At 35.2% G+C, this 24,867-nt stretch overlaps 1 protein-coding gene across 3 annotated transcripts in view; it reads right to left on the bottom strand.

The window, feature by feature from the left end:
• Positions 1-24,867, bottom strand: part of SLC4A10 (solute carrier family 4 member 10) — a 246,420-nt gene that overhangs the window by 159,867 nt on the left and 61,686 nt on the right. For all 3 annotated transcript variants that reach the window (XM_063092448.1, XM_063092456.1, XM_063092464.1), the window contains one exon: positions 363-509. In XM_063092448.1, the coding sequence (XP_062948518.1) occupies positions 363-509 (147 nt within the window). The remainder of the gene's footprint in view (positions 1-362; positions 510-24,867) is intronic.

Genomic DNA, 24,867 nt, shown 5'->3' with positions numbered 1-24,867 from the left:
ATTTGGGCAGCATCAACAATAGTATAAATGGAAAATTAATAAAAGAATTTTCCCCTGGATTTTCCAACTACTTAGAGCAATGACTATTATTTGTATAGAATTTATACAAATAAGCTTTACTACTTAATTGTAATTAATATATCAAATCATAAATCTACGTCAATAATCACCCTCACAAAGCATATAAGAGAAAAACAAAGAACAAGCTTTCTCTCTCCCACTTCTCCCTAACCTGCGCAATGTCTTTATAAAAATATTAAAAATTTTATGAGTATGAAGTATTACTGCTAATTATGGATTATACAAGCAGGTATACAATTATAATCATAAATGTAATTTTAAAAAAAGAAAGAGATTCTTACCAAAAGAAGGTGACTCCCTTCCATCCTCTAATCCTGAATCTCGCTCTCTGTCTCTCTTTCTGTGCTTATGACCACGATGTCTGTGACGTCGATGGCTTTTTCTTCCTCCCAGGGGCACATGAACTCCAATAAATAGTGTTCGATGACCTTCGTTAGGAAGTAAATGCACAAATTAAACTCTATATTATCCCAGGACACAAATGATAATGATTTACATGTTAGTAGAAACTCATTTCAATTCAATTCAATCTGGCAAATTATTTTCGAGTGTTTATGATGTGTAAAGCTTGGGGCTTGGCACTGTACTCTGGCACGATACCTAATTAAGCATACCACATATCTATCACAAACATTTCTAATACTAATTATTTGGTTATATATTTTGTAATCATTATTAATTTATTAACTGTCTTAGTAATCTCTCCATGTCCATTCCCTGTACTTTAATTGTACTCTTTTTGTTAGAAAAAAAATTTGTTTTAAGCTCTCCCTGCCCTCAGCTAAGTATGTTATCTCACCAATTCCCTTCCCTTCACAGTTAAATGTGTGAAAAAAATCACTACCTCTAACAAAACAGATTTCAGCAAGGTCCTTACTAGTGTCAAATCCTGTGGTGTTTTTTCAGTTCTACTATTCCTATCGGTGGGACTTAATACCGTTGACCACTCTTTTCTCTATGACAGTACTTTCTCTTGGTCCACATCTTCCTCTTCCTTTGTTTTGCTCATGTTATTCCTTTGCTGATTCTTCTTCTGTTTACTCATTCAAGGCTTGGGATCCCCAGGACTCTATCCTTGACCTCATGATTTCAACTGCTATATAAGTATATATCCTGTAGGCTCTGAGACTTTTGTCTTGATGCCAGACCTCTCTCTTGGACTACTAACCTATATATCCATTCACCTACTAGACATATTCACCTGGACATCATTCCCACAGGCATGTCAAACACAACATGTCTATGGAACTCATCCTTTTCTTTGTCTCTAAATCTAAAACTGCTCTAAAAAATAAAGTCTATTAATTAAAAAAAAAAAAAAGTCAAGAGCCATAGCTACTTATTGCACTGAGTAGCTATAGAGAAATTTATTTTATGAGGAAGCAAAAGTATAAGCAAATAAGGGGAAATTTGTGTCAGCGAGTTGACAACATATAAGAGAGTATTACCTTGGGAGGGTGGAAAAATCTCTTAAAACATTAATATACTGGGTTTAAAAAAATCTTACTTTCTCAAATGCCAAATAGTACCAAAATGCTATAATGACAATACTATGGACTGAATGTTTGTGTCCCTCCTAAGTATATATATTGAAGCCCCAACTCCGAATGTGACTGTATTTGGATATAGGGCCTTTAGGTTAAACAAGGTCATACGGATGGGCCCGGATCCAATTAGTGTTCTTATAGAAGAGACACCAAAGAGCTCCCTTACTTGCTATCTCTCTGAGCACACAAAGAGGTAACGTCAGGATCAGCGAGATGGCTCCCACCTATAAACCTAGAGAAGAGGCCACAGAATGAAACCTACCTTGCTAGCATCTTGATCTTGAAATTTCTAACTCCAGATCTGTGAGAAAATAAGTTTCTGTTGTTTAAGCCACCCAGTCTGTGTATTTTGTTACGGCTGCCCCAGTCAACTAATATAGCAAGAAAGGCTTAAACCAAAATCCTATAGTAACATTAAGTTTCAGAAGACATGTAATCAAAGATGCAAGATTTCTAAAATATTTAATGCATAGCATTTAGGCTGACTGTTTCTCTGAAAGAGATAACTGAATTCTACTAGAATGAATTACCTACTTTAGTGGCTATATTTACATTTAAGTTACATAATTTTTCTTTATAAAAAAACAAAAATGAAAATACTTATTTTTGTGAGACAGGGTTAAAGTGCCTCCAAATTCTGGTAGGATTGTAGATGAGATTGGCAGCAAATTATGCAATTGGTCATTTCAATTACCAAAAGAAACTCTGATATTATACATATTTTAATGGGGATATTAATCTCTTATAATCCTAAAAATAATTATAGATAAATCCTATGGAAAACTTCAAACTGAAAAATAGTTTTTCTATTCAGGTTTCTGTCCTGTATGAATCCATATAGGCAAGTGAAAAATGGTAATTAGTTCAATTAACTGATTATAGATCATTAAAACACACAAAAAGCCCTTCCCAATAAGAAAATTCTTTTGTCAATTTTGAACAAAGGAATAAAGGAAGTATATTAATATATATGTGTGTCTGTGTATCTCATACTTTTTAAAATTGAAACATAATTGATTGTACATATCTATGGGGTTTCACATTGAATACCAATACTTGTGTGCATATGTGATTCTCAAATCAGGAAAATTAGTATATTCAACATTACACAATGCAATCATTTTTTGTGGCTCTTTACCAATTTCATGCTAACCCCTCTCCCCTTTCCCCCTCCTTCTCTGCCTTTCCCTCTGGTAACCATATTTTATTTACAACAATATTAAGTTATGTTATGCATGAAAGTATAGAGAAGTAATTAAAAGCATAATCTTTTTTTTTGGTGGCTGGCTTGTATGGGGATACAAATTCATGACCTTGGTGTTGTAACACTTCCCTCTAACCAACTGAGCTAACCAGCCAGCCCCTAAAAGCGTATTCTTTGAGATTGAGCCAAATGCTTGCATTCAAATCCTATCTCTGTCATTTATATTTATGCAATCTTGAAAAAATTACTTTATCTCTATAAGACAATTATTTCTTCTATAAAATGAGAATATTAGTAGCTATTTCATTCAGAAAGTGCTTTTTTATAATTCATGAAACAAAAAGTTCAAAGAAGTTAAGTAATATTTCAAGACCCACAATTAACAAACAAATCTGCTCAACTCTGTTTAGAGTTTAAGCCAGATCTACAAAGCACAGGGAGTCTGAGGAAGTAACCAGTTGCTATCTCTTAAGTGTTAAGGAAGAGAGTGTTGCACATGTAGGTGGCAATGTTAGCAACATTTGGAGAGAATATTGTTTGGTGAATCTGGGAGACTGCCTGTCCTCCTGTAATTCATTTGTGGTTAAAGTTTTCTTCGTTAGAGGTGGAAATGCTAAATGTCAAAATTGTACTACTTCTGTGATTGCATACCGCCCATTCCCAACTACAGCTAAAGCAAGGTGTGGGGAGTAGGGGGAGACCATAGACGGTGTGATTTTGAAAGAGAACAATGAGGAAAAATAGTAAAAGACAAAAAATAGCAAGAAAGAAGATGGGTAAGGAAGATTAAAAGGTAAGTAAGATATGAAAAGACTCAAAATGATAAAAAGAAGAGCAAAATTATCAACAGGAAAAATGTAAATGGAGAAGAAACAAATAAGTAGAAAAGTTTTATGGGAATAAGAAGATGGCCACAGGAAACAAGGTAATAGTGACAGGTTACACTCATCTATTTTATCACATAAAGTAAGAGAAAAGGCAGCACATTTCATTATTTTTATAGCACATTTAATATATGTGAAGTCACAAGCTGGTAAAAAGTATCTTTCTTTTCCATTCCTCCCCAACTGCTGAAACCCTTCCAGTGAGCCAAAAATCAATTCTCTAAGTGTTCTCTTCACTTTTCTCATTCAAACACAAGCTTGTCTTTCTCTGGAGAACACTGCTTTTTGCTACAACCTCTCACTGAGAGCTGCTTCTCTCCCACAGGTGAGAAAGGGAGAGGTGGGAAAGCTGTCTTTCTTTTCTTACTGCCTCCGGTTGGGTGCATGGAATAGGTAGGGTGGTGTTCCTTTGCACCATTCTGACACTTTCAAACCATTTCCCTCCATCCTCCCTGAAATTCCTCAGATTTAAATTTCATGGTAGATTTCATCTCTCACTACAACCTTTGCCTCATGGTTGCTGCCATCTACTCACGCCCAGGTAATTCCCACTCACTTCTCAAAGATTTGAGTTCCTTGCTTACCGTCATTCTCTCCAACACTATTTCTGCCTTAATTTGTGAGGTTTCAAAATACATGTAGATGTAACACTTTGGCTTTTTAGTTCCTTGAACTCCTATCTTCCAATTATCTTGTCATCTGAGGCCTTTATTTGGCAATAATTGCAAGCCCTTTGTAACCTCAATTTTATGCATTTCACCACCTCCTGTCTTTATAGTGCATGCCATATGGTTTCCTGACTTCAAATATCCTTCGGTCCCACTAAGATCTCAAAGGAGGATCCGGATTGTGTGGGGTCTAAATCTTACTCAATGTTGGAAATTCTCTTTAAGAAAAAGAATACAAAATTATGAATATATAATTAGATATAAAAGTAAATATTTATTTAGACTGAGAAAAGATATTACAACAAACTAAATGCTGACAAATAATCCAAGCATCACAGGATCTAGAAATAAATATTTTCATTAATTAACTCTCTGAAACTACTCTATAATATTTTTTGAAGTTTAAGTTGTAGAGGTAGCCTCATTTGCATGGACTTTTCCACGGCCCTACTGGGAAGAGGGGGGTGTACTGTGCTCTCATGGTCATATATTTTAGGAAAACTTGTGAAGGTACGTTTGCTATTATTGCCTATTATTGCCTAAAACCATTGTCTCTTTCCATTCCTCTTCCATTACACTTTCCATCATGATGGGGGACACTCAAGTATCTGTGGATATTTTAGGAAATACAGTTGGAGATACATTTAGGTTAGATTTAGTGGAACACATTTATGTGATTCTCAGTCACTTCCATATGTGTGTAAGTTATTCTTAGCTATCCTGGAGTAGAAATAGCTTCCAGGAATATTCCTGGTATCCACTATGCCAAACTCACCTGATATTATGATACAAAGGTACAGGGCTAGAAATGTTGTCAGAATATGCAGAGGTATCACAATCTGCCTAGCATTGGAAGGATATGGGTAGTGAAGAAGAAGCACAGAGACAAAAGTTAGTCCCTGGAAAATTCTTCCAAGTCATACAGGTCATATATGCAAGAAGTTTGACAGAAGTCACCTTAAATTTCAAAGCAACCCTCAAAATTTTCAAGAGACTGTAACTAAGTTGTCAGATGAAAGAAAGCTTTCTAGACTATCATTAATAAAAAGTAAATTTTAATCACTCATAATAAAGACTAAATTGTTTTCCATATTCTGAACAGAAAATAATATTACAAAATCATTGGCATTAGAGGTAAAAAAATATATAGTGGAAAAAATATTACAGAGTCATGTCAGGCAGTAAATTAAAAATATTATGCTATTTCCCCAAAGTTTATAATTTTGTGCTATTAATGTTTTCAAATAAGTATTTGTTTAAATTTTTCTCATTCTAAATACATATCCAGTTTTGTACCTAACATATATTCAAATTTTGAATTCCTTACCTTAGAAAGAATTTTCAAAGTTGCACAGGCTTTGGACCACACAAAACCTAAATCTGCCCCTATTACACTCTATATGCGGGTAGCTCCCACTTTTATATCTCCAGCTTAAACCTCTCTCCCAAACTCCAAACTGGCACATCCAACCGTTTACTCAACACCTCGACTGCATGTCTAATAGACCTCTCTAACTCCACATGTTCAAGACTAAACTCCTAATTCTCCCCAGCTTAACCCTCTCCAATAAACTTCTCCCCCACAATCTTGTCCATCTCAATTGATGGCAAAACTACTTCTAGTTACTCAGACCAAAATCTTTGGAATCATTTTAGACTTCCCCTTTTTTCGTAACAAATCCATTAGGAAATCTGTTAGGACAACTTTCATCATCTCATTTCACACCACTCTGGTAATGGCCATAGTCGTATCCAGCCTGGATTACTGTGATAACCTCCTAACACATCTTCTTGAGTCTACCATTCAACCCTACAAGTCTGCTCTAAATACAGAAGTCAGTGTGGTCCTCTTAAAATGCAAGCTAGAACATGCTATTCCTCTGCTAAAGATTTTAGTGTCATCCCATTTCGCTTAAAGAAAAGGCCAAAGTTTTTCTAATGCTCTACAAGATCCTCCAGCATCTGCATACCCCATCCCTGTTAGCTCTCTGATTTCCTCTCCTGCTATTCTCCCCCTCGCTCCACTTCATTCCAGCCACACTGGCCTCCTTGCTATTCTCACTGCCACCTTGGGGATTTTCCACTGTCTTTTTTCACTGCCTGAAATATTCTTTGCATTTGGCTAATTGCTCACCTCCTGTAAGTCTTTGCTCATATTTTACCTTCTCAGTGAAGCCTACCCTGAATATCTGTTTAATATTACACCCTATTTTCTTTGAACTCTTCGTTCCCCTCATTTTCCTCTACTTTTGCTTTCTTCTATAGCACTTACATAAGTAATTTACTTAATATGTTTCATGTTTAATTTCTAGTTTTCCAAAAAAGTTTGTAAATTTAACAAGGGCAGGGATCTTTGATTGCTTTACTGATATATCCCAGGTACCTAGAACAGTGCTTGATAGTTTTTGGTACTCAATAAATATTTATTGATAAATAAATTTTTTGCATAATGATATTTTGAGTGAAATACATAGATAGCAGATATAACAATGCATTATGCTACTAAATAAATTTAAAAAGGAATGGAAACAAAGCTAAAAGCCACAAATTTCACAGCGATAGAACTAAAACTGCCACAATTCATGGCTATGAAACTGTAGATGAAATATTTTCATGTTTCTGCATTTTTAGGGACTTCTAAAGCAAGAAAATCTGCAATCCAGGTTAAAAGTTGACTGAATAGATAGAAAACTCCAGAGAGATAGGGACAATTATTTCCTAGAGCTATGTGTTCACATTTCAAAGAAGAATAAAATCCCAGAGTTACTGGTTTACATTGCAAAAGGTTTAAAAGCAGGGACCTTCCTCTTCTCTTCTCTGAGCAGACTTGTTTATATAAGGGAAATAAAGTTTTTCTCCCTCTCTCAGGAGGGGAGAAGGCATCTGTATAACAGTTCCCATATAAACTCCCAGGTTCACAATTTCAGGGCTCCCCTCCTATGCACATAACTGTGTATGTTATTTCCCGAAAGAGAAGAATGGGGCATGGAGAACCAATGTGGTTATTGCTATAAGTAATAATGATAGTCTGCCCCAATCCAAAAACCTCATGCTTGTTTTTAGGGAAAAATAAATAAATATAGATTTTTAAAACTTACCAATAGATTCAGAAGATTTTCTACAAAGATTATATGAGATAATATAACAGACATAAAATATTGATGATAATGCCTGTTACACAGTAGACAACGATACATGTTAGTTCCCTTTTCCTTTCACACTGCTAACCTTTAGTAGCTTAAAGGAATTGGAAGGGTGAATAAAATTTTCCTGTCCCATTTCACTGTCTTCCTGCTAAGACAATTCTATATTACCAACTTTTCTTATCCCAGCTACCACTGGCCTAAGGAAATAGACAGTCACCTCAGACCCTGTAGAAAATAGTATACAAATAACATTTCCAGATTGATATTGCCATCAATTTCTCCCATTACATTTTGTCTAAAATTGAATTTTTCATGCTGGTAGGTATCACTTAAGACGACAAAGAATTTAAGAAACTTAATGATAGATGTCATTGTTCTAAAATGACTTGACAATTATTAATCCTAGTCTGAATTACTTTTCAAGATTACATAGGGAAAAATTTTTATTTTATGAGTAAAGGCCAACAGTTTAGTTAAAAGAGGGGATCCTTTCAAATGGACATTTCTTAAATTAATAAAATGGTAAACAAGAATTAAGTTTTCTTTTTCTTTTTCTTTTTTTTTTTTTTTTGGTGGCTGGGCAGTATGGGGATCTGAACCCTTGACCTTGGTATTATTACATCACCATGCTCTAACCAACTGATCTAACTGGCCAGCCCCAAATTAACTTTATACCGTGTTAAAAACCCAAAAGTTAATAAAAACACAAACCCTTGTAGATATGAATGTATTTTGAAAACAGCATAGAAAAGTGCTATTAAAAGATTTTTTGAGATAAGCACAGAAGACTAGAATTTATTTGGAACTTATTTGAAGTTAGAACCATTCCCACAAATCAGGAACAGAACTAAAAATGAGATGATTCCTTTCTTTTGTCCTGTAAAATCTTATCTAGAGTGTCTTTTTCTAGTAACTCTTCAGTTAGAGTCTCTGTTAGAAAGCAAAATGTTTTCCAAAAGCCTACATAGAATTCATAGTGAATTCTGAGAAAAATAAGTGCAGTTAGAATACAGTCATGGATAGGAAAAAAGTCCCAGAAAAATCTCAAGACCTTTCTTCTTCTTAAGTTAAAGGTACATATGTCAGTTCAGAAAAAATACAATTTCCCCATAATGAAAAACAAAGGTTCATTAAAGGTAATATTGCTTTCTGAGCACAAACCTTGCTAACCAATCCTGGATTTTTGACACTTAAATTGTGTGGATGTTATCATATTGAGCAGATTCATAATTATTGTAAATATTTTAGTTATACAGTAGATATCAGTACTGAAAAAAATTCCTGAAGTGGCTGTGGTCATAGTGTACCGAATATTTACAAAATGCAATGAGAAAAGAGATATATTGGGGGACTGTGATTAATAATACTACTAATAAACGACTCTCCTTTATTTAGCTGGCAGGGAGAGGGTCAAACTGTCTACTCTTGAAGAGAACTGTGTGGTTTTTTTTCTGCGAAATGAATATAACACAGCTGGTGCATAATTACTGAGCTGCTACAGCCATTTAGATATGTCGATCATGGGAAAAGATCAAGTACATTAAGCTGAATAAGCATGTGATCTTTAGTTCCATGGAGACTCTAACAGAGTCAGAAAACATACCAAGGCATCATTTATCACAATATATTAAAGAATTCTTAAGTCCAACAGAAATTCTCTGCTAAGGGAGAGTTAGAAGAAGGAGAAAGAAAAAAAGAGAACAAAAAGATGCGACTGAGTGTGTGTGTGTAGCAAAGAGGCTAAGGCACTGTTGTTCCTTGTGTTGTTTTGCTAAAAGAATAAGAAAATGTTAAAGCAGTGCTAGTCACAGTCATCTGACCCAGAGTCCATATCTGTAATCACTATAAAACAAAAGTCCTCATGACTGTGACTATTCTAGATAGAAAGTAGAAATCCTGAAGGCTCTACAGTTGCTCATCAAAAGAGGCACAGTCTGAGGTTTACTAGTTTAGAAGGTACTATGGCATATTTTCAAAAATATTACTTCTTACAGGTTTATAACACTGTCTTAGTTAAAACACGGCAACTAAATTAACTTCGTATCTTGAGATAGCAGTGTTATTTTTAATCTTGGAACATAGTAAGCACTCGACATTTCTGAAATAAGTGAATGAATCCTAATAATATGTATTTTCTAAGAAAAAAAAGACATGAGAATTTCCAATTCTGTTAGATTAAAAAACAGTTTAATGTTGGATGTTTACAGTGATTAGAGAGCATGGAGTTCAAAACAGTCACAAAATTGAACAGTAAAGAAATGATTACAGGATATAATTCCTGCACTTAAAAAAGACAACCATTCAATTGCTGAGGAATCAGTTCTAACAATAAAAACAGCAGCAAAAATACAAATTAGAATACACATAAAAAGCATTAAATAATACCAGTATGTATGCAAACGTTTTTGTGTGGTACCAACCATTAAATGCTAAAGAAGTTCATAATAGAATAAAATCAAGGATAACCTGAGCAAACAGTGAAAATTTCACGAAGAAGGTAGGAACTGGGTTGATCTTAAACAATAAGAAGGTTTCGAATCAGCAAAAGAGTGGAAAGGCTAGAAAAAGGAGATAATATGAGCAAAAACAGAAGAGTAATTTAGGGGGATAATGTGAAGTTCATGCTAAAGCAGGGGGACAAAACAAGGTAAGATAGAACACCCCTTTTTATAATCATAAAAGCTTACATTTCACTACTATTTTCAAACGCTTATATTTTGCTGTTTTATCTTGCAAGGGAAAGGGAGAAAATAGACCAACATATGTTCTGGAATACTTAAAAAATGAATGCAAAAGAGAAGGTGGTACTTCCCCACATCCCCAACCCCATTTTAATTAAACTGTGATTTCTGAACAGTCCTGCCACTTTACTTCAAGGAAATAGGTTAGAAAATGAATGCAAATATAAGTAAAACTGTACATTTTTTCAGACTTAGTTTTGTATTCTATTAATTTAAAAGACATGTGCATATGTAGAAAGGGGCTCATTCTGGGAATGATGGTAGTTAAAGACAGAAAGACTTGCTTGGAAAAACTGAAGAGTTGCTGATGAGAAAAGCAGAGATTTCCATGAGAAAAGCTGATGGAACTTAACTGTGCAACTGAAGGGATAAAATAAAACATCTGAAAGCAAAGATAAAAAACACTTGGCACTTCTGTACAGATGCTTATAGATAAGATATAAATAGTAATATGGTAGATATTTTTAAATGGCCACAATGTTTTAGCAGCTTCTTTCAGCAAGAGCTGGAATCTATCCCTCCAACCTTTGAATCTGGACTTGACCACATTACTTGCTCTGACCAACAGGACACTAGCAAATATGACACAAACAGAGGCTTAAATAGTCTTTATACATTAGATCCTACCATCTATTGCTTCTCAGAACTCATGCTACCACGTAAACATGCCCAGGTTAGCCTGCTGAATTATAAGAGATCATGCAGAGAGAATCTCTAGATGACAGCCATCCAGTTGAGGACTTCATAAACCAGCCAGCTTCACCTGCCAAACCATCAGCTGACTATAGATGCAGGAGACAGCTGGCTCAGATGAGAAGAGCTAGCTGAGTCCAACTCAAATTGACAAGCTGTAGAATTATGTCCTAAAAGAATGCTTTAAAGCCACTGAGTTTGGGGATGGTTAGTTACACAGCAAGAGCTGAGTGATAAAAATTATTTGCAATAAAAATTAAGAAATTATAAATGATGAATAAACAGGATATAAGATACAGAATTGAAAAAAATAGGAAAGTGGTTCAGATGAGAAAACAATTAGAAAATGTTAACTAATGACAGACATCTCAAAAGGAAGGCAAATTAACAAGAATAAAAGAGTAAAGATCCTATAATGTGACCGACGTTGACAGAGATAACAAACTACGTATAAGAACCTGCTTAAGATTACAAGCTGAGAGTACTAGAAAAGGTAAACAAAATTTAAGGTGAATTATAAATATAAATAAGTGCAAAGTCATTTGGTACTTGAGATAGCTATAAGAATTTAAAGCTAAAAAAAGAAATTAACATTTATAGAGAACCTACCATGTACCATCTACTGTGCTAAGTGTTTTGTTTATATTTTCTCATTTAACCTTCACAAAATTCCTGTAATCTGCAAACTATTTCCCTCAATTTACAGATAAGAAAACTGAGGTTCAAGAAAGGAACATACTGATAAATAAGTTCTGGAGATTCACTGTACAGCATAGTGCCTATAGCTAACAATTATGTATTGTATACTTAAAATTTCCTAAGAGGATAGATCTTGTGTTCATACCACATACACATAAAAACAAAAACAATAGTAATAATAATAATAAAAAGAGCAAGAGGAAATTTGGAAGGTGATGATATGTCTATAACTTTGATGGGAGTGATGATTTCATGGTTTTTTTTTATTTATCCTGAAAATCACTGAGTGGTATACATCAAATATGTACAGCTTTTTAGATGCCACTCATAACTCAATAAAGTTAAAACAAATAAAAAGGAGCAACTTGCTCAAAGACACAGAGACTGAACCAAGATTCAAAATTATATCTACCAGAACCAAGGGCAGTCTCTACCACAGCCAGCAGGAGCGTGGACCTCAGAAGCCGAGGGCAGCCCCCACTGACAATTGTCTAGAGTGCAGGATGCTGTCATGCAAGCTGATGCCATAGCAGCAGCCACCATGACTGTAGGCAGTCTATTGACCACTCAAATGCATTGACAGAAGGATGGTCACCAGTGGAGCCCAGGAAATAGGTGACTGAGCATAAACCTGGGACCCAGTAGCACACATGGGGATGGGATATACTTGCACAGCCCATGCAACTGCCTTAATCCAGAGAGAGAGAGACACACGTGGAACCACAGAGAGTGTAGAAACCCAGGACAGCGAAGCAGAGTAAGGAAGAATATTCCCAACCACCACCAACACATCCTCCAACCAGGGGAAGCAAGGACCTGGGAGGAGCCTCTGCCTATAGGAAAGAAGAAAGAGAAACCCTGCCCATTCAAACTGAGGAGCTCCAGTACACCCAAGTCCATCTATCAGGTCACAGGACACTAGCTAGGTGGCCAAAAAGCCTGCTCAGGGACACCCACCCCAAACAAAGATCCACAGTGTTTGCTCTGGACTCATCCACCAGCCTGGGGCAAACTACTTCCCACCCAACTGCTCTGCAACAACAAGGCAGAATATAAAAACAGATGGAGCCAGGGACTGACCCCTCCTCCTGCAACCAGCCAAATGCTCTGCAACAACGTACAATGTAAAAACAGGTAGAGACAAGGACCTACCTCTCCTCCCACATCCAGGCATGCCACCACTGCCATGGGCCCACCAGGACTCTGAGGCATGGAACCAGGGACCAACCCTTCCTCCTGCAACCAGGCAAGGAGCAAGCCCAAAACACCACTTCCATGTGGGTGGCCCACCACAGCCACCAAAATAGCCACAGCTGCTGCAAAAGCAACTAGACACCACAACCACTGTGCAGATGGCCCACCAGCAACTCAAGTGCACCAACACAAGGAGAGTCACCAGTGGAGACCAAAGAAATGAAGAGAATGTCTCTCTCCACAAAGCCCATTCCAGAGTGATAGAAGAAGCATCTACTCTTTGATAACAGTGGGGGACCTGAATACACCTCTCTTGGCACTGGACAGATCATCTGGGCAATAAATCAACAGAGTAACTGTAACTATTTCAGAAGGAGAGAAGAAATATAGCGTTACCTGATGTGGGAGCTGGAGGGAGAGGGGAATGGGGAGAGATCGGACAAGGGGCATAAAGAATAAGTATGATTTGTAATAATATATATGCTAATAATATTGATTTGATTAACATATGTCAATGTTGAACCCCCAAAATATGTATAATCAATTATGAGTCCATAAACAAACAAACAAAGAAAAGAATAAAAGAGAAAAGAAAACATATTCAATGAAGCAATAGCAAAAAACTTCCAGGTGTAGGGAGAGACACAAAACTTCAGATTCAGGAGACTCAAAGATCCCCAATCAGATTAAATTCAAAAAGGTCCTCTCCAAGATATGTTACACTCACAATGGCAAAACTGAGAGACAAAGACAGAATACTTAAAACAGCAAGAGAAAAGGATGAGTCACCTGTAAATGAGTCCCTATAAGACTAACAGCAGACTCCTCAACAGAAGCTCTACGGGCCAGAAGAGAATGTGATGATATATTCAAAATACAAAAAAAAAAAAAAAAAGCAACTACCAGCCAAGAATACTAGACCCAGCAATTCTATCCTTCAGAAATAAGGGAGAAATAGTGTAGTTCCCAGACAAACAAAAACTGCAGGAATTCACTATCATGTGACCAGCCCTACAAGAAATCCTCCTGAAGGATTTCCTGTATCTGGAACCCAAAAACTGATAATGACTATAATGAATACATAAGAAAGAATAATATGCACTGGTAGAAAAACTGCAAATGAGAAAGAGAAAGAAAATAAATCTTACCAACTCAAAAAACCAACCAACATTCAAACAAAAAGTGATAAAATGCCAGGAGTAAGACAATACCTTTCAACAACAACCTTAAATACACATGGATTAAATTCCTCACTCAAATGACACAGACTGACTGACTGAATTAAAAAGCCAGGCCCAACTATATGCTGTCTTCAAAAGACTTATGTCAACTGTAAAGACACACAGACCATAGAGAAGGATTGGAAAAAGATATATCACCCCAAAAGCCAAAACCAAGCAGGAATAGCTGTTCTTATATCAGATAAAATGGACATTGAGCCAATAACCATAAGGAGAGAAAAAAGAAGGCTGATATATAATGATAAAGGGAACTATCCAGTAAAAAGACATAGCAATCATAAACATGTATGCACTCCAGCACCAGAGAACCCAGACATATAAAGCAAACACTGTTAGACTGAAAGAAAGAGATAGACCCCAATACAATAATAGTTGGGAACCTGAACACCTCATTTCTCAGCACAGCATCAAGACAAGAAATCAACAGAGAACACAGGATTTGAACTACACTTTAGACCAATTAGACTTGGCAGATATCTGCAGAACATTTCATCCAGCAACTACAGAATATGCATTTTTTTCTGAGATACACCATGTGTTACGTGATAAATCAAGTCTCAACAAATTTTTAAAAACAGAAATCATTTCAAGTATCTTTTCAGACCACAATGGATAAAAATTAGAAATAAATAAATACATGGAAATTTTTTTAAAAAACATGCTCCTGAATGGCCTATGTGTCTAAGAACAAATTAAACAAGAAATCAAAAAATTTCTTCAAACCAATGAAAATAAAGACACATCATACCAACTCTGTAGGATACTAAAAAAGCAGTACTATGAGGAAAGTTTATTGCAAAAAATGCTAATGTCAAAAGAATAGAAATATTTTAAGTAAACAACCTAATGCTACACTTCAAAGAATTAAAACACGGGAGCAACCCAATCCCAAGATTAGTAGACAGGAAAAAATAATTAAGATCAGAGCAGAACTAAACAAAGACACAAAAAATGATTCAAAATATCAACAAAACAGAAAGTTGGTTTTCTGAGAAGATAAACAAAATAGACAAACCATTAGCTAGGTAAACAAAAAAAAAAAAAAAGAAGAAGAAGAAGAAAGAAGACCCAAATAAAAACTTAGAAATGAAAAAGAAGACATTACAACTGTTACCACAAAGAATCATTAGAGACAACTAGAAAAAACTATATGACAATATGGCTTTACGGCTGAATTCCACCAAACACTTAAAGGAGAATTAATATCAATTCTCTTCAAGCTATTCCAAAAATTGAAGTAGAGGTTATTCTCCCAAACTCATTCTAGGAGGCCAGCATCACCCTGATATGAAAACCAGACAAAAATACAAAATAAAAAGAAAGAAAGAAAGAAAAAACTATAGGCCACTATCTTCAATGAACATAGACCCCCCAATCCTCAAGAATTACTAATTAACATCAAAATATTAGCAAACAGAATACAGCAACCCATAAAAATATTATGCACCATGATCAAATTGGACTCCGCCAGGGAAGCAAGGATGGTTCAACATATGCAAACCAATAAATGTGATACACCACATCAACAAAATCAAAAGGGTCAAGCACAAAAACCATATGATTACCTCAACCAGTGCAGAAAAAGCATATGACAAAATTCAACACCCTTTGTAATAAAGACTCAGCATATTAGCTATAGAAGGAAAGTATCTCAACACTACAAAAGCCATTTGTGACAAACCCATCACCAATATCATCTTGAATGCTTACAGCTTTTCTTAAAAGCTTTCAGCTTTTCCCTCAGGAACAGTAATAAGACAAGGATGCCCACACTCGCTACTCCTATTTAATATTGTGTTGGAAGTACTAGCCAGAGCAATCAAGCAAGAGAAAGAAATAAAGGGCATCCATAATGGAAAGGACAAAATCAAACTGTACTTGTTTGTAGATGACATAATTCAAGATAGAGAAAAACCTAAAGACTACCAAAAAACTCTTAGAGCTGATAAATGAATTCAGTAAAGTTGCAGGATATAAAATCAACATGCAAAAATAAGTAGCATTTTTATACTCCAATAACAAAGTTCCAGAAAATGTAATCAAGAAAGCAATCCCATTTACAAAAGTCACCAAAATAAATAAATAAATAAATAAAACAACTGGGAATCCATTCAACCAGGGAGATGAAATATCTCTACACTGCAAACTATAAATCACAGCTAAAAAAAATTAAAGGACACAAAAAGAAAGACATTCCATGCTTTTGGATTGGAAGAATTAACATTGTGAAAATGTCCATAAACCCAAAGCAATCTACAGATTCAATGCAATCCCCATCAAGATAACAATGACATTCTTCACAGAAATATAAAAAACAATACTAACATTCAGATGGAACAACAAAAGACCCCAAATAGCCAAAGCAATCCTGAGCAAAAAAATTAAAATGAAAAAATAAAGCCAGAAGCATAACACTATGTGACTTCAAATTATACTACAAAGCTATCGTAATCAAAGTAGCATGGTACTGACAGAAAAACAGACACTCAGACCAATGGAACAGAATAGAGAACCCAGAAAATAACCCACATACTTACAGGCAACGGATCTTTGACAAAGGCAGCACGAACATACATTGGGGAAAAGACTGCCTCTGCAATAAATGGTGCTGTAAAATTGGACATCCATTTATAGAAGAATGAAACTAGACTTGTACCTCTCATCTACCAAAATCAATTAAAAATGAATTAAAGATTTAAGTATAAGGTGTGAAACTTTAAAACTAAAAGAAAAGGACTGAGCAAAGCCTTAATGAATAAGAGCCCCAAAGCAAAGGCAACAAAATTAAAAATGAACAAATGGAATTCTAGCCATCTAAAAAGCTTCTGCAAAGGAAAAGAAACAATTAACAGAGCAAAAAGACAACCTGCGGAATGGGAAAAAATATATGCAAACTGTACATCCAACAAGGGATTCGCATCCAGAATGTACAAGAAACTCAAACAATAGTAGAACAACAAGTAACCCAATTAAAATATGGGCAAAGAGGCTGAATAGGCATTTCTCAAAAACAAATTGCCAATGGACACATGAAAAAATGCTCAACATCATTCAGCATCAGGGAAAATGCAAATCAAAACCACATTGTCTCACCCCAGTTAGACTGGCTATTACTAAAAAGACAGAATAATAAATGCTGGCAAAGATTCTGAGAACAGGGAACACTCCTTCACTGTTTCTGGGACTGTAAATTAGGGCAGCCATTATGAAAAATGGTATGGAGTTTCCTCAAACAACTACAGATAGAACTGCCATAAGATCCAGCAATCCTACTGCTGGGTTTACACCCACAGGAATGGAAATCATTATGTGGAAGAGATACCTGCACTCCCATGTTTATCACAGCTCTATTTATAATTGCCAAGAGTTGGAACCAACCTAAATGTCCAATGACGGATGAGTGGATAAAGAAGATATGCTATAAATACACAATGGAATACTACTCTTCCCTAGAAAAGAATGAAATTCTGCCATTCACAGCAATATGGATGAACATAGAGAAAATTACGTTAAGTGAAATAAGCCAGACACAGAGATATACTGTATGTTCTCACTCATAAGAGGAAGCTAAAAAAATGAACAAGTATATATTTAAAAAAAAGAAAGATACAACCATCACAATAATGTGTTGAACTTTCAAAGGAAGAGAATGGAACTGAGGCCACCAAAGGTGGGAAAGGGGTAGGGGGTGGGGAAAGTAGTGAGAAATTGGTAAAGGGCTACAAAATTACATTGTGTAATGTTGAATATACCATCCTTATTTGAGTATTACATTTTGCACACAGGTATTGATATTCAATGCTGCACTCCACATATACATACAATAAATTATGTTTCAATTAAAAAAAAATTAGATCTACTAAATCTGTCTAATTTTATACATATAACTGCCAGTATACACTCTCTTAGCACATTATACTTCCTTATCAAACTTTTCAAAATTTCAAGTAAATAACATTGTATTATCAGGTGTATAATGCCAGTGCTCTTAAGCAGGTCCTTAAATATAATTTGTTATCAACATTGGTCATGTTGTAGGGTCATTACTTTTTGATTCTTGATTCTTGTTAATTCGCCCTCCCTTTGAGATGTCTGTCATTAGTTAACATTTTCTAATTGTTTTCTAATCTGAATCACTTTCCCCTGTTTCATTCAATACAGTATTTTATATGCTGTCATCTGTCTTTTATCAATTATTAATTTTTATTCCACATAATTTTTATTACTCAGCTATTACTATGTAGCAAAAATAATAGGTTCTATACGCTGTTATGAGACCTGTCTTATCATGTTTATATTCCTAGTACATGGCTATTAAAAGCTCAATCAATGTTTCTTGATAAAATAATGAGTGAAACAAAATCTAAAGCCTTTTTCATAGCATTATATGGTGGAGTATGCTGGAATATTTTTTTAAATGGCTCACAGAGGAGACAGGTCTTTAAGTAAGATAAGATCTGTATTGGCAGGGCAAAAATAGATAGCATGCCTTGTGAAGGGAGGCACAAGAACACAGAGGACACAGAGACATACATGAACATACTTTACCTGTTCTCATCAGGAAGCAAACAGAATTTTTATTTCCTTAAACATTTGACACAATAAACATGAACTTATACTGACACATAGAAACTATGTTTCTTATTTTTCAATGATTTTTTTACAGGAAATTTTAGATGAAAACAATGGCTTGCACCCTGCCATATACTATTATAACCTGGCAGCAGTGGTGTGCTGGAGGCAGCTCTCACCAGCTCTCCGGAGCCAGTTGTGCACATCTCTTCCTAACTCTGTGTTGAGTGAAAATACTTAGGTGACATGAAATCAGCCAAAGAGAAAGTATTTAACCACAGAAATTGGCAAATGCTACAAATCAAAACTATTGGGGAGGCAGGAGGGTTGGGGGGCTGAAAGCAGGAGGATTATTAGAATACCATTGCCTGGTGTCTGGTGAGGACATAAAGATGGGATTTCCTAATTTTCTGTTTTTAGTTGCTGACAATTTTCTATGCTCAAAGAAAATTTATGTTCTGATCAATTTATGTTAATAAAGCTGACTTCACTTTCTCAAAAGAGTCGCTTTAACAGTTCTATAATTATGTGTATATTGAGTAAGTACCCCCTCTAAGTGAAGAAAGTCAAAGAATCACTTTGGGCAAGACAAAAGTATAGAACAAAAATGATGTTGAAAAGTTAAATTAGGATGTTATACTCCCTCCTGCATCCATTTTCATCCTCAAGTTTACATAGGACACAAAGAGTCTTTTAAGAAGAAGGGAAGCTGAACTGAAATCCCTTTGCTTTGAGATTTAAAGTCATTAAACTACTTCTGAAGGACTATGGTGCCATAAATAAAGACAAACTGGTAGGAATGGATAACAGATCCCATTACTAATCTCCATCAAAAGAAAACACCATTGCTGGGAGGAGGCTCTGGCCAGTTTCCCAAACTCAACAGCAGCCACTAGATTATCGTGTACCTCTGAGTTAATATATTTTTAATGTTGGCCAAATATGACCTAATTTTATATCTCAAGATTATGAAGTAGACACACCCTTTCCGTAAAGAAATATTTTCATATTTTATAGTTTTTTTTCACATCTACTGTAGTTCAAATTGCTTTCTCCCTCAAGAAAGGTATAAAACAAGTTTCTGTGGTTTTTAAGAGGCATAAAGAATTTATAGGACATTTTTGAAACCCTTCATCTGTATGGAGTGAGAAGTCCTTTTCAAATTGAAAACTAAGAAACTTTTCTTGTCAGTGCATGTGAGAACTGAAAATCTTTTTTTTTTTTTCTTTTTTCTTTTCTGACCGGTAAGGGGATCGCAACCCTCGGCACAGTGTGGTCCGAGGGAGCCACGGGGCTGGCCCAAGAACTGAAAAACTTTAAGGTATTTAAACATTAAGCAAAGTTAATAAGATAAATATTCTTTTTCTTTTTTATTTGTTTTTTAAAATGACAGTTAAAATTGCATGTGTTTACTGTGTACAACATGATGTTTTGAAGTACGTATACATGTGAAATGACTGTGTCTTTGTCAATTTTCTGTTGCTATAACAGAATACCACAGACTGGGTAATACATAAACAATAGAATGGCTCATAGTTCTGGAGGCTGAAAAGTCCAAAAGCATGGTACCAGCATCTGGCAAGGGCCTTTGGGCTACATTATAACATTGCGGAAGGTATCACATAGTGAGAGAGGGCAAGAGAAAGATGCAGCATGTAAAACATAGAGAAAAGGGGGCCAAATTCCTGCAGTAACTAACCTACTCCTTCAATACTGGCATCAATCCATTCATGAGGGCAAAGCCCTCTAGACCTAATCACCTCTTAAAGGCCCCACCTTTTAATACTACTACAATGGCTATTAAGTTTCTGACAAAGGAACTTTGGGAGACACATTCCATCCATAGCAAATTAAATCTAATTAATCTATGCATTGCTTCATATAGCTATCATTTTTATGTTGAGAACAATTAACATTCACTTTCTTAGCATTTTTTGAAAATACCATATATTATTAACAGTAGTCACCATGTTGTACTGTACAATAGATCTCTTGAACTTATTCCTCCTATCTAACAGAAATTTTGTATCCTTTGACAGTGCCCCCCACTCAACTGCCCCAGCCCCTGGTAACCATCATTCTACTCCATGCTTCTAGGAGATCTATTTTTTTAGACTCCACATGTGAGTGAGATCATGAAGTATTTGTTTTTCTACAGTATATTCTAGAAGTTCACTTAAAGATTACAGAATTTAGAGCTAGAAAATGTAGAGATAATTTGGTTGAAACCTCTCGTTTTAACATGTGAATTAAACTGGGGTTAAAGAAGTTAACACAACATTTCTATAACTAAATATTGCTAAGTATCTGTAGGGGATTGAATTATGTCCCCCCAAAACTCACTGAAGCTAGAATTGTGTCCCCCAAGTTTTATGAATTAGAAACTTGGCTCCCACTGTGACTGTTAAGAGGGTGGAGAATCCTGTTGTGGTAATTGAAAGGTGGAACCTTGAAGAGGTGATTAGATTGTAGGACCATGCCGTAGTGAATGGCTTAAAAAGGGTGGGCAGGGGCACAGTTCTGAGGGCTTTAAAAGAAGAGAGAGGAGAGTTTTGTCTCTCTCTTTCTGCTCTCTCTGCTTCCACCGTCTTGCAACGTGAGACCCCTGGGTCATTATCACTACCACCAGATGGACTTTGGGCTTCCCAGCCTCAGAAACTGTAAGCAATAAAGTTTGCTTTCTTTATAAAATTCCCAGTTCCGAGTATTTTGTTATAAGCAACAGAAATGGACTAATACACTATCCTTATCAATTCTTGGGCAATTTTACCTACTTAGTTTTTTTTCTTTTATGAAATCTTACTATTTCCATGTAACAAAATGAAAGATATACCATCCTCTACATAGCAATCTTTCAAATACTTTAAATTAGCAATCACGTTCTTTCAAAGTATTTCCACAGCATTTTCCTCAACTAATGTATTAGATGTATTAGACTTCTGTTGCAATCATAGCCATCTTCAGTGTGTCTGTGTTAGGTATATTCTATGTATAAAAGGCCACAAGACACACCTACAGCATTTTGGTTATATCCATATTAACTCCTCCAGCATTTATAGATGGAAACAACACTTCAGGAAGTAAATCATCCAGCAAGAGCATGAAGAATAAGAATTTTAAAAAATCAAAGATAAATGTGAAAAGAAACCAAAATTTAAAAGATAGGTGAGGGTTGTCAAAGTCTTAAAGAAATTAGAACTTCTCACATTATGTTAGTAGGAGTAAATATGGGTAGCAATCATTCTGGAAGATAATGCAAAAACATGTATCAAAATTTTAACTTTATAACATTTTGATTCATTGATTGTCCTTCTGAGAATTGACATCAGAAAGATCATCAAACACACACAGATGCAATATAATAATGTTCAAACCTGCTCAGTTTAAAAGAGAAAAATGAGAAACAATCAAAATGTCTATTGATAAGAGATTGGTTAAACAAAGCAAGGCATAACCATGCAATGAAATGTTACGTCAAAATTAAAATGGATAATATCTACACTTATTAACATGGAAAGATGTTGATTTTTCCGAATGAAAGAAAGCACTTTAAAAGATAAACTGTGTCATAATTCCATTTATACACAATTTAGTTATAATTATGTGTCTGTTCACAACGCACAATTAATATTATGTTCATAATATTGATTCTATTGTTGTTCTTTTTTTTTTTTTTCGTAACCGGCACTCAGCCAGTGAGTGCACCGGTCATTCCTATATAGGATCCGAACCCGCGGCGGGAGCGTTGCCGCGCTCCCAGCGCAGCACTCTACCGAGTGCGCCACGGGCTCGGCCCTGTTGTTCTTTTTTTACAGCATCAATTTATTTTTTTCTGCACAGTTTTTTTAATTGAATTATAATTAATTATACACATTTTAGGGGTATAGTGATGATTAACAGTATTTCCATACACTATGTGATGATCAAATTAATATTATTAGAATGTTCCTTATTGCAAATCATAATTATTCTTTGCGTCCCTTACCCAATTTCTTCTTAACCCCACTCCCTCTTCTCTTTCCCAAATGTAATTATTATATATCTGTTCTCTCTTTCTGAAAGATCAATGTATTATTGTGGTCTTTCTTTCTTTCTTAGCTCCCACTTATGAGTGAGGATATGCAATATTTCTATATCTCTGCCTGGCTCACTTAACTTAACATAATTTTCTCGAAGCTCTTCCATGTTGCTAAGAATGGCAGAATTTCATTTTACATAGCTGAGTAGTATTTCATTGTGTATATACACCACATTTTCCTTATTCAGTCATTCACCAATGGATAGTTAGGTTGGTTCCATAACTTGGCTATTGTAAGTAGAGCTGTGATGAATATGGGAGTGCAGGTGTCCCTTCAACATGATGATTTCCATTCCTTTGGGTATATACCCAGAAGTGGGATTGCTACAGTGCATGGTGGTTTATCTCTAGTTACTGGAGAAACCTCCATACTGTTTTCCATAATGGCTATACTAATTTACAGTCCCATTAACAGTGCAGAAGAATTCCCATTTTTCCACATCCTCACCAGCATTTTTTAAGTCTTTTTGATAATAGCCAGTCTAACTGGGGTGAGATAATATCTCAGTATGGTTTTGATTTGCATTTCCCTGATTATTAGTGATGTTGAGCATTTTTTCATATACCTGTTGGCCATTTATACGTCTTTCTTTGAAAGATTCAGCTCCTTTGCCCATTTTTTAATTGGATTTTTTTTTTTTACTGTGAAGTTGTTTGAGTTCCTTGTACTTTCTAGAATATTAATCCCTTGTTGGATGTATAGTTTGCAATTATTTTCTCACAATCAGTAGGTTATCTTCCACTCCACTAGTTATTACCAGTGGACCAAATACCACTTAGAATTGCCCATCAGTTGACATTAATCCTATATCAACAATACTAAATTGCACAAAAGTTAACAAATAATAGCAGGGAAAAAATGTCTTTTTTTTCTTTTTAAAAGAGAAGACATTTGAAATAAAACAATAAGATCATTCATTTTGTGGTGCAGCAGAGAAGAGAATTTAAAATAAAAGATCATGAGGCTATAATAAAACTAATCTCCAGTGCGAGAGTGGCTTTCCTATTTATGGGAATAAATCACAGTCTAATGGGAATTTACTAATTATAAAACTTTTCAAACTTTCGTAAAATCATTTGGCAAACTACTGTGATATGAGTACCAACTAAATATTAAATTCTTTATTGCTTCATAATAAAATAGTTTCAATTTTTTAAAAATAGTCATGAAAAAGTGAGTAAATATGCCCAAGTTTTTCTTGTGGGAAAAATTATTGTCTCAAATGTTTTTATATTATAATTCAATTGTACATATTTGTGGGATACAGCTTATTGTTTCAATACATGTATGCATTGCACAATGATTCACTTAGGGTAGATTGCATTTCCATCTCCTGAACATTTATCTTTTGTGTGTGTGTGGTCATTATACTCAAGATCCTCTTTTCTAGCTATTTAGAAGTGTACAATACAAATTATTAGCTGTAGTCACCCCGGCACACCAGAATTTATTCTTTCTATCTACCTGTAACTTTGTACCCATTAATCCACCACTTCCCCTCCCCCCACCTCTCCTTCCCTTCATGGCCTCTGGTAACCATTCTACTCTCTGCTTCTATGAGAACCAATTTTTTTTTTTTTTTTTAGAGTCCACATATGAACGTAATCATGAGGCATTTTTCTGTCTGTGCTTGGCTTACTTCACTTAACATAATAGTCTCCAGTTCTATCCATGTTGCTGCAAATGACAAGATTTCATTTTTTTAATAGCTGAATAATATTACATTGTGTACACATGCCACAGTTTTGTTTTATTCATTCATATGTTGGTGGGCATTTAGGTTGATTCCATCTTTTGGCTATTGTGAATAGAATTGCAATAAACAGGGGAGTCCAGGTGTCTTCTTTATGTTGATTTCATTTCCTTTGGGTATATACCCAGTAGAGGGATTGCTGGGTCATACGGTAGTTCTATTTCTAGTTTTTTGAGGAAACTCCGTATTGTTTTTCATAGTGGCTGTTTTAATTTACATTCCCACCAATAATGTAGGAGAGTTTTCTTTTCTCTGCATCTTCACCAGCATTTATTATTTTCTGTCTTTTGATAATAACCATTCTAACTGTAGTAAGATGATATCTCGATGTGGCTTTAATTTGAATTTCTCTGATGATTAGTGAT

This window comes from Cynocephalus volans, chromosome 1, assembly GCF_027409185.1.
Source record: "Cynocephalus volans isolate mCynVol1 chromosome 1, mCynVol1.pri, whole genome shotgun sequence".
Classification (NCBI taxonomy): Eukaryota; Metazoa; Chordata; class Mammalia; order Dermoptera; family Cynocephalidae; genus Cynocephalus; species Cynocephalus volans.
The sequence above is the reverse complement of the archived record's forward strand: the minus strand, read 5'-3'. Positions and strand labels throughout refer to the sequence as shown.